The sequence below is a fragment of the Pteropus vampyrus genome, unplaced genomic scaffold (genome assembly GCF_000151845.1).
Source record: "Pteropus vampyrus isolate Shadow unplaced genomic scaffold, Pvam_2.0 Scaffold103, whole genome shotgun sequence".
NCBI classification, from domain to species: domain Eukaryota; kingdom Metazoa; phylum Chordata; class Mammalia; order Chiroptera; family Pteropodidae; genus Pteropus; species Pteropus vampyrus.
The window spans coordinates 1,112,987-1,124,180 of NW_011888884.1; the positions used below are offsets into that span (position 1 = coordinate 1,112,987).

The 11,194-nt window shown below is 45.2% G+C and overlaps 1 protein-coding gene across 2 annotated transcripts in view; it reads right to left on the reverse strand.

Moving 5' to 3' along the window:
- The window catches only part of LOC105295323 (paralemmin-2), a 318,042-nt gene that overhangs the window by 196,895 nt on the left and 109,953 nt on the right, over positions 1-11,194 (reverse strand). For both annotated transcript variants that reach the window (XM_011364934.2, XM_023533465.1), the window contains exons 4-5: positions 5,448-5,562; positions 4,581-4,602 (exon numbers count right to left, since the gene is read on the reverse strand). In XM_011364934.2, the coding sequence (XP_011363236.2) occupies positions 4,581-4,602; positions 5,448-5,562 (137 nt within the window). The remainder of the gene's footprint in view (positions 1-4,580; positions 4,603-5,447; positions 5,563-11,194) is intronic.

Here is an 11,194-nt window from a genome sequence, read left to right on the forward strand (position 1 = left end):
ATTAGGATTAGTTCAGTTCTACACCGGCTAGACCACTGCCGACTCGTGTGTGAGTCTGAACAATCCAGAATGTACTGATATTAGACCATTTGGTTCCTAGTGCAAAGAACACACTCTGTTAGTGAGGATAGAGCAGAGTTTCTCTAAGACAATGGATTTTTCTGTATCAACCATTTGGGGAGAAGGAACAGGCAATTAGGAGTAGGCAGGCGGGCCTTAGGCTGAGTGAGGTTCAGGTCACTGTCTCTCTCGGGGCCTTCCGTGTGCTGGAGCTTGGATCCTGGGTCAGGCAGACATGGCTGAAGGCCCTCCTTTGTAAGGAAGAAAGTTAGGCCTTTGAGACGTTGGACTGGGAGATGGCCAAAGCAGGAACATTTTAGAAAAGATGGGCTCCATGTTCCTGGAAGCAGCCTAGGGGACCCCCTTAAAAAAGGGCCTGGATTCAAGCCAGGGCTCTGAAGTTGCATTTAAAAAAAAAAAACAAACAGAAAATAAAACAAAACAAAAAACCTCTAGAATTTATCCCACAATTTCAATACTTCAGACAGGTGTTTCAGCCAAAAAAATTCTGAGATTCCAAATAACACCCAGTTGAACCCACCATTAGCTCATAGTGCAAAAGAGGCGGAACAGCTCTATTTGGGAATGCAAGCCCATTTGGGGAGGTGAGAGATCTTGGAGGGCGAATGTCCGAAACTGGACATTATTTTCTATGTGGAACTGCCCTGCCAGCATTCTTCAACTCAGGTTGTAGACCCTACTCTCACTGTGGGGAGCTGTGTGAAGGGTCTGGGCCCCAGACCAGCACAAGGCAGGACCAGAGACAGCAGCAGTGCAGGGTATGCCAGCCCTGCGAGGGTAGGGGTAGATTTCTAACAGTGGTCCATGGGAAGAATGGAGCAGCCATCTGGGGCTAGAGGGACAGTTTCAGAGACACAATGATCAGAGCAGACTTGCAGAACTTCCGAATTCCACTGAACATTTCCAGGAATCTGTGGAATGGGACCTCAGGAAATCTGACTTCCTGCATTTAAATGAGATGGAGGCTCAAGTTATTAAGGTGAGAACTCACGGACCGGTCACATGTATATCTTGTACATTCTATGCTAAATATAATTTCTAGGGCACCTGCGCACCTGAAAGTTTTAGTAACTAGAAACAAAAGCCACTCACAGACAGGGGACTCTGGATTCTAAGAGTACCTGAAAGAGCACATGATTCCCAGTGCTTATTTCTCAGCTTCCCCTAGGAGGGAAGCTGTGAATGGGAGATGGAGTTAGTTTTGCCGAGTGTTTCACTGGCTACAAGCTTGAGAATGCAGGTCATGGAAGGCTGGGGCTACCTGGCTTCTGCTAAGAGATAAGGGAGTGGCAAGGAGTGTGATATGAGGAAGAGAACAGGGCATCCTTCTCAATATATCGGTAAGTAGTAAACCCTAAGGTTATGCAGCCAGGAGGTGTCACACAGGCCAACACGAGGAATAGCGACCAGGGCCGCCAAAGCTTCCACAGGAGAAATGCCTTTGTGTAGCCTCAGGCAGTATACACTGCCCTCTTCCTGACAAAGTTGGGTTGGTCTATCATTATTCCTTCTAGTGTCAGAGAAGATAGAGAGCAGTCGCTCACAGAGTAGACATTTAAGATGAGTGCTTCTGATTAGGTCCAGCACCGCTAAAATATTTAAAATATTTACCGTAGCTATGAAGAACATACATAGGCAAAGCTAGAGAAACAAAGTTGATGAAAACGCCCCTGAAAATGTGATTTCTGGGCAACTAGAAGACACGCTGAGGTTTTCCAACAATTGGTATGAAGGTTTTGATATGGGGGATGGCTCCAGGTCACCACAGACTGGGTGGGATGGAAGCCTAAGATCAGTACCACACAGCAAGGACTGAGACAGGCCCAGGGCTTTTTTCCTTGTCAATTCTGGCCAAGGGTTTCACACCAGCTCCTCCGTAGGTAAAAAAATAGAGTTGGCATTAGATACATACTATATGCGATTTATAGTTACAAAAGACACTATTTAAGGCAGAAAAACAACTCACCTAATTGATGAAGACTCTACTATATAACAAGTGTGCATATGGGGGGAGGGAGGAAGTATGTGTGTGCGTTTGTGTGTGTATATGTGTGTGTGTGTGTGGGGGGAGTCAGAATGTATATGGCCAGGAAATTCTACTCAAGATTAGAATACATTGCTCTTGATTGCCAGGGCTACCACGTGATCCAGGAGTATAGTACCTTTTCCTCTGACATGCATAGGGTGACAGGTACAGGATTCCCGAAGTGGGGTCATTACATATGCACAAACCAGCAGCCATCTCCTTGGCACCTCATCAAACTAGGTCTGCTTTTCCTAATTATCTGCAGCATACAGTTATGTAATCCTAGTTAGCCCTGGATTCTGTAATCAGTGTGCTTTAGAAGTTAGATATTTGTCGTAAGGCATTATTATTCTATAATAACTTTGTGTTAGTTTTTAGTAACAATGGTTGGTTCTACGAGAGTCTTGGCAGCTTTGAAATCAAGGGGGCTTTAGTTTTTACCCCCAGACCATACGGTGACCTAAACATTGACCACGTTCTTGGAAAGATGTGTTTCCTCCTTCAAATTTCCTTTTTTTGCCGGTAGGGTAGATGCTATGCAATGGAACACCCTCCTCTCCCCGCCCGACTAAGTTATAACCAAAGATGGCAATAAACCACCATCCAGGGCGACAGGTAAGACAACAGAAAGTTTTCCCTGGCCATTTCCTGGGATCCTTAAGACTTTTACTTCCTCTTAACTCAGGGCCACCCATCCTGTCAAAGAGCGACAGAGGACAAAGTCATGAAAACAGTTTTCTCTGCAGGCTCTTTTTAGTTACGATCAGGTTTCTCACCACCTCTATGAAGTGCATAGGTGAACAGATGAAAACAGTGAGAAGTGATACAGGAGGAAATGAGAGACGTTCAGAGGGAAAATGAAAGAGACAGTGCTGAGAGTTTATAGGGAGGCTTCATTTTTGCTTATCGACATGTCCTAGGCTATATGGGTCTCCATGCCCGCGTAGCCTTCCTGGGGACGTGGCATGCAAGGATCTTTCTCTTCTCCAAGCAGAGAGAGAAGTACATAAAAAGTCCTCGTTTGAGAAGGGAGAGGAAAAACAAAGAATGCATAAAAGGTCATTGTGTACCCTCCTGGTATGTGGCTGTCTGTGGGTCGATGTCCCAAACCCCATCCCAGCCTGACACTTACTGCAGTCCTGCTGACGGTGTGCCCTGTCTCGGGTCTTCCCTGGCACCAGGGAAGCCGTCCACCCTTCCCATGCTGCCACCCTTAAGCCTCCAAAACATGCAAGGCCACTTCCTCAGACTATGCTCTATCCCCAAAGCACAGAACGAGAGCCCTGATTTGGCCACATCCTAGAGAACACTCTAGAACTGTCACAGGTCTTCCTCCGGGAGTCCCTGATGGCTTAGCTCTGACTTGCCCCTGCCCACATGCTCTGGGAGCAAGAGGTTTAATTTAATATGTTCCCAAAGGTCACCGGAGCAGCCAAAACCCAGATCCCTTGCCTTTTACTTGCTGAGGAAAAACACACACACACACACACACACACACACACACACACACTTTTTTCCTTTGCTAAAGTCAAAATTATCCTTAGTGCAAGTATCTTTGCTAATCCAGAAAGAATGCATTATCCATCTCGGCATTTTAAAATCTTGTCTCATATATTGCCAAATGACACTGAGGAAATACTGATGTCAACTCTTATTCTGGCTCCTGATCATCTTCGTAGTTAAGAGGTTGACTTTTAAGAATCCGGTGAGCAGATGGTATCTGATCCTTCCAACAAGTCTGCTATTTTACAACAGGTCTAGCTGAGGGCCAGAGTGAAAGTGGGAATCGAGTGGTTTTCATGAGTTTGTAGCTAAGGTTAGGGGAGCAAGGTGAAGAACGAGTCCATCCCCAAGTTCCTCCCCATGGCTCCAGGTAAGGGGAACAGAGGGCAGGGGCAAGGAAGGGAGAACGGGAGGAGAGCCCACTCCTACCAGGATGGGTCAGAAGGTCAGGCTCTGTCCCAGACCTCGTGTGCTCTGGGCCGCCCCTGCCCCACAGGGAGGGAAGTCCTGCTAGCCCCGTGGCCCTGGAAACCTGGAGAAACTGCAGTTCTCAGACTCAAAAGAAAACCAGGGGCCTTAGGAAGGTTCATCAGCCTTCTGATGTGTGTTCTGACCTGGACACCTAACCGGCAGCAAAAACGGGCTCATTCCTTCCTGCGACCTGGTCCTGCTATTGACACTCTTTACTGAACATCTTTCAGAAAAGTGAAAGCGGTGAACCCCCAGGAACAACTGGGAAGGACAAGAGGCAGGCCAACTGCGTGAGACTAGAAACGGTGTCAGGAGAGAGGAAGAGGACACTCGGGGTGCGGACCTCCTTGGTGCCCTGCAAACAATGCTGCTCTTTCTTTCTGATGTCTTTACAAACTAACGCACCGCGTCTCCTGGTGAGCCTGTGTTCGTGAAGCTAAGCTGACCCAGATGAAAACATTCATCATCTACAGACGGGGCAGAGAGCGCTCACACTTACCTCCATCCGTATTGGAGAAGCTCTGTGGAAACAAAAGCAGGGCTGAGCGTTACTACACAAGTGAGGAGGGAATCCTTCATCCGTTAAACCCGTCATCGTCCCCTAGGCCGAGGCCCAGAAATGGACTATAGTGGGCACACCTGATGCCTTCTTTTCTCCTAGGAAATCTGTTTGGGATCTATTCCCACCTTATAGAGATTTATTTCATCTAGCTATCCAGCAAATACCTTTGGTTTTGTGATATTGGAAAATCCCATGTTAAAATTAATTTGTTTATACTGCTTTCCTATCGCTGATGGGCACCTGACGAAATGGGAGTTATAAAACAGAAGGAAGGTCCTGACATAGTCAGAGCTACTGGCTTTATGGTTTTTCTCGTCTTTGCTACATAACACTCTGTTTTCATATACAGTAAAATTTTATGTATTTTATATATTTACACTTTGTTTTCAGAATTCGTGTCCATTTGATTGGTATTGCCTCTGGCCTTTTTATAAAGGAAAGACTTAAATTAAAGCCACGGGGATTATGTTTAATCTGCTTAATAAGAATTGGCTTTAGGATTCTAGAATCCAATGGGAAATGACCTTTCAGGCATTAGGCAGAAAAAGGGTTGGGACAGTAGGTAGATGGGGTTAATTTAATAAATATTCTTGGAGCCTCCCATACAGGCCAGGTGGTCCCATACCGGAGGACAAGCCACTCTCAGCTGCAGAGATGGCACTGGTCCTCACACATCTGCCCCTCATTTACAGACTGTGTGGCTCAGCCTTCTCATCCATACCTACTGGCCTTTTCTCCAATTGGCATCATTTTGCTCACTTCTCTGTGAGTATAACTGAAAGAAATCACATTTGTTTCCTTTACCTTCTGAAAGTCCTTGAAGGATTTTTCCGTCTCTTTCAGTTTCTCTAGGATGATTTGCTCTTTGGCAGATATCTGGGACTCTTCACTTTCTAGCGCTTGTATTTCCTGCTCCAGCCTGAAAACACACAAACAGAAGACGGGTTACTTTATTGTGCCGCCATCCCGGGGCCAGAGAGCAGCTCCTTCCTGTGGGGTGACTTCCTGGCAGTCTCCGTTTTACATTATGCTGAGGTACCAGGCCAAGGTTTTACATTACAGAGCATCCTGTGTTTTCAGCTTTGCTACTGAGAAGACGTTATTAGTCAAAGGAAAACAACCCAGAGCTACTGCCACTAGTCCATGGCCACCACTTTGCAAGACGCTTTGGTGTCTCGCTTCCAACTCAGTGCGCACATTCTTAATTTGGAGGTACATATTTTTACAGAGCAGAGGCCATAATATATGAAGGAAAACAGCTTCATAGCCTCCGAGCTGTCTCGGAATAGCTGGTCTTCTATCAGGTTGGACAAAGGGTGACGAGCCAGTCTTGCTCAAAGGAAATATGTTACCAAGAAATGGCTGGTGGCCAGGACCACTGGGAGACTGCTGTCATCTCCCTCAGTGGCCTCCCCTCTACTGCCAAGAAGAGGGGAGATGGAGTGAACTGATACATTTACCCCCACTTCCTCAGTTTTCACAGCCATCCCATACATTCTCTAAAAGGGAACTTTCAGCATTGCCAGGAGACTCTGGGAATACTCCAGAACAGCAGCTACTTATGATTTGGAGGAAGTCTCAGCAGCTGTATTCTTTCAATGAAATGATAATAATAAATTAACTTTTACTGAGCACTAAATCTGTGCCAGGAACCGAGCTATGCATTTATATGGCTTATTTTATTGAACCTTTCTAATGACTCCATGAGTAAGGAATCCCCATTTTACAGATGAGGTCATTAAGACTTGACAAGAAACTAGTTAACTGCTGCAGAGCCTCGAAGCAAGGATTCAAGCCAGGGAGTCTAACTCCGGGCCCTACTCCTAATCATTGTACTAAAAACTCTTACCACATAGATTCTATAGTTATTTCACATACTCCTATCTTGTTAAACGCTGAGTATGTTGGCATACTGGCGTGGCATTCTTCTCCAGCAATGCCTTTGGGGTTATGAGGGATGGATGTCTTCTGCCTGAAGGACTCCAGGCTACTGTGCTTCTAAAATTATTTGGTCTGAATTTATTCATTGGTTCATTCAATTTTGCTTTTGGTCTCGTTTCCCTCTGTCGTGCTGGAGGCTTTGCTGCAAGGTCTGTGCCCACCTACATTAGTCTTCTCCCTCCTCCTCCTCCCTTTCCATCTTCCACTCTGCAGGTGGGGACGGGCTCACCAAGCCTGTTAGACTGAGACCCATAGTAAAGAGTTCAAAGTGAGATCTTCTGAGGGGTAAGGAACACCAAGCTATAGGCATGGATTTATTTAGGGATGCCCTCTGCGGCCTTTTCTGTTTCCTTCCTGGGTGTCAGAAAAATAACCTCTGTTTGGATGAGACTTTGTGGCAATAACTCTGGCTTACAAAGACAAACCCTATATATAATTGTACCCCCTCCAAATGAACACAGCTTCAGATATACTTATCATTTTACTCACAGGAAAAGTGAAAGACCTTACAATGACTTTTAAGGCCCTATAGTATGTTGACAAGTACCCTGTCTAGCCTCCCAGTACCTATACGGCCTCCACCCTTACCAACGGGCCTGTTTCACTGATGCTTTAGTCAAACAGAGCTAGTCCTTTTTCCCATTTGTGCCCCATGCTTTCCCCTCCTCCAAGAAACCCATCTCAAAACTGTAATCATTCGTGAAGTCTCTGCCCAGATACCACCCACACCATAAGGCTTTCATAGATTTACTACTATTTTGGTTTATCAGAGGTCTTATCAAGTCCACTATATATTAGAATGGTGGTTCACAACCAAGGTGATTTTGTCTCCTAGAAGATGTTTGGCAATGTCTGGAGATATTCTGGTTGTCCATAGTTCAAGGGCAGTGGAGTTGGTGCTACGGGCATCTAGTGGGCAGAGGTCAGGGATGCTGCTAAGTATCCTGCAATGCCCCCCAGGATCCTGGATAGCCCCCCTAACGAAGAATCATCTGGCCCCACATATCCATTGTGCGGAGGTTTAGTAACTCCATGTATTAGAGCATACGTAAATTATTAATTTTCCCTACTAGATGATAAATTCTTCATGGAGAGGGCACAAATGCTCAATACAGGTATGCTGAATGAATGAAAGAAGCTGGACCAAGTTGCAAAAAGCCGTGGTTCAGACAAGATGAGACCTTCAGGATTTCTGAGACCAGGGTGAGTTCTTCAGCAGGCTTTGACTTGGGAGAGGTTGTGTGTGGGCTGAGGTGCAAACAGAATCTAGAGGCAAGGGGGCCAAGCTATACAGATATTAAATAAAGATATCAAACTCCTTTGCTGTTCCAAATGTTCAGCAAACTCTTCTACACACATCTGTGTAAGTTATTCGGGGGTGGGAGGGGCGGGGATCAAGAACGGGAACATGAGTGTGGAATAGGGAAAACACACAATGAGATAATCAAATGATCCTGAACCTGAACTAATTCAATGGGTAGAGGACCTCTAGACTAGAAGTTTCCTGCAAAGACTGAATGGTAGTACTGGCCAGGTGGGTTCTGAGCAAAATTATTTGAATCTCAAAGGACAGAGCACCTCGGCAGCTAGGTAGGATGTGGGTAAATTCTATTATTCTCAAATGTATTCTCTGCTTTAGCCAATGGGATGTTGGTAGACGCAGCACAAGGAGAGGCTTGAAATGTGTTTGCCCAACTGGGCTTATCCTCTGGCGCCTCTGCCAACAGCATCGAAGGGCTTTTCTGGGCGGCTGCTATCCATTCAAGAGACTGTGCCCCGGAAAGAACACATGGGGAGTAGACTGAAGCTCAATTCAGAGTCAGAAGCCATGTCCTGTGGGACCTGCACCTTAAATTAGAGTCATTCAGCTGAGCTCAGCCTTGGTTAGCAAACATCTAGTCTAGTCACAGAAGTATGAATAAGAATGATTTTCGTTTTAAATCACTGAATCTGAGAGTAGTTTGTCATAAAGTACTATTGTGACAATGGCTAACTAATACAGCTCAAATATTAATATGTTATAGGGATATATATTATATGTGTATGTATTATATTATATGATATGTATAACTTATACATATATATATCCATCCTAATACCTGAAGCTAAAAAATTAGTTATAAGCTACTCTTGCTCCACTTTCCCCAATCTTCAGAGAAATCTGGAAGGACATAGGTCACCCCTTTATTAGGATTAAGATTGAAAAATAGGAAAATATCGATGGTAATTGTCTCTGAGTAATAGGATACTGGGTGATTTTAATTTTGTTCTTTAAAATTTTTAATATGTCCCCAACTTTTAAAAATTCATGTATTCTTTACCTAAGCAGAAGGAAAGCAACAAATCGCTTTTAAAAAAAGGCCTCGTTTGGCCTGGTGCTGAGAAGGCAGGCTTTCATAGGCTGTGGCACAGGAAACGAGCCAGGGCCTCAGCTTCCCATAGCAAGTGAGGGGTTGAATGGGCGCATGACAACATCGTTTTACAGTCAATTCGACCAACATTCACCGAGCTGGTTTGGCTGGACTTCAAGCTAGGTACTACAGGGGATTCTAAGATAAACAAGATTATGTTCAAAATGACTGACTTAAAAAAGAAAAAGAAAAAAGGCTGACTCCAAGTAACTCATTTCTCCTGGTGAAGCAGCCCCAAGTGATTAAGAATTCTCTGTGACCTGATGCCCACTGGCTGGCCCAACTGTCTCCACAGCCCGCCTCTGGCCCGATGGGTTTCAGGGCTCTCAGCTATATAGTTTAAGTGCTAAAGATGTGGGTCATGATACTGCGTAACTGAGAAGGAACGAAGAGAGAATGAGAGAGAGAAAAAAAAAAAAAGCAATGAAACTAGACTTTTGCGATAAGAACAACTGAGTTTCGCCCAAAGGGAATGAATGCAGGTAATCGACAGTGTATATAAGTTCAAGCAAGCCAGACCAAGTAGCAGATCTGTCTACAAAAGCACATGTGGCTGTGGGCCTGGTCCTAAGGGTGCTGGGTGGCCCAGGCTGCTGTCTTTCCGTGGAAAACCCGAGTCTTTGGGGTTGAGGAGCGTCCCGAGAAAGTGTGTCATAAGTTAATAAGTCGTCCCAGCCAGGCTAGAAATGCCACTGTTTTGTAGTTTCATGACTGAAATCTAATGCAGTCTTCTTTGGAGGAGCCAAGTGGGATATTGCCGAGCTGAAAATAAAGAATGGGCAGGAAGTAATTTACACACAAGGTTAATCGAGGCTCTTTAGGCTGAGACAGGTGTGCATAACAGCCTCTGACCGGCTCGCTCAGTTTCTTCTGAGCAAAAAGCGGGCTGTAATAGGCGCTAAGGAGAGGTGACACACCGCAGCAGTGTAGGTTTAATTTACTGGAGATGAAGTTGCAATCATGCCCAAATGGTCTTATAAAATCCACCTAACCCCCATAGACCTTCCTCACAGGAAATACAAAAGGTTTATGGCTCGAGGAAGTGCATCGATCATTCTCTCATTTCGAAATCCATTTAGGCATTTATCCATCCAACTTTTTGCAAACACCTTCTATCAGGCACTGTGCTGAGCATCAGGGACGGAGAGCTAAATCAGCCAGTGTCTGCTTGTGAGAGCTCTCAGTCAAGTGAAGAGAACATCCGAGCAAACACACAAATTACACTGCAAAGAGGGATTCTAGAGGACAGAAAGAACCATGTGTTGTGGAAGTGTCAACTCTGCCTAGGAGTGTGGCGGGACTCCAAGCTGCCTGCCCAGTAGTCATCCCCCATTTCTTCCATGTGAACAGAATCCTTATTTTTGTTGGGGGTGGCAATGTATTCAGCTGAAAATGTACCCATCCCAGCTTCCACCAGAGAAAGGTGGCCAGAGGACACTTCTGGCCAATGAGATATGAGTAGAAACTATTGGCAGAGACTTTGGGGAAAGCTCCTTAAAAGGAGAAAGGTTGACTTAAGTGGCACATGTCCTTTGCCCTTTCCCTTCTTCCTGCCTGCAGGGGTCTGGTGCTAGAGAGATGTATCAGTTTTGAATTGCTTCTGTAACAATGATCACAAATACAACGGCTTACGACAATGTAAACTTACTATCTTACATTTCTCTGGGTCAGAAGTCTGACATGAGTGTCATCCATAAAATCAAGGGGTCGGCAGAACTGTGTTCCCTTCTGGAGAATCTAAGAGTGAATCCATGTCCTTGCCTTTTCCAGCTCCCTGAGGCCACCCACATTCCTTGCCTCATGGCCCCCTGCCTCCATCTTCAAAGCCAGCAACAGTGCATCTCTCCGACAGCTCTTTCTCAGTCACATCTCCCTCTGACTCTCTTCTTCTGACTCCCTCCTCTACTTTTAAGGATCCTATGATTACATTGGGCTTATCCAAATAATCCAAGAATAATTGCCCTATTTGCTGTTCGGAGAACTTATTTCCATCTATAACTTTGATTCCCTTTTGCCATATAACCGAATGTATTCACAGATTCTAGGGAGTAGGATGTGGATACCTTAGCTTACCATAAAGAATATGATGCTAGAGGTAGAGCAGTCATCTTAGGCCCACAGAGGTAAGAGTATATTTTGGATGGGTGAGCATGCAGAAAGAGAGAAATGCTCAGGTTCCGGATGGCATCATGAAATGAC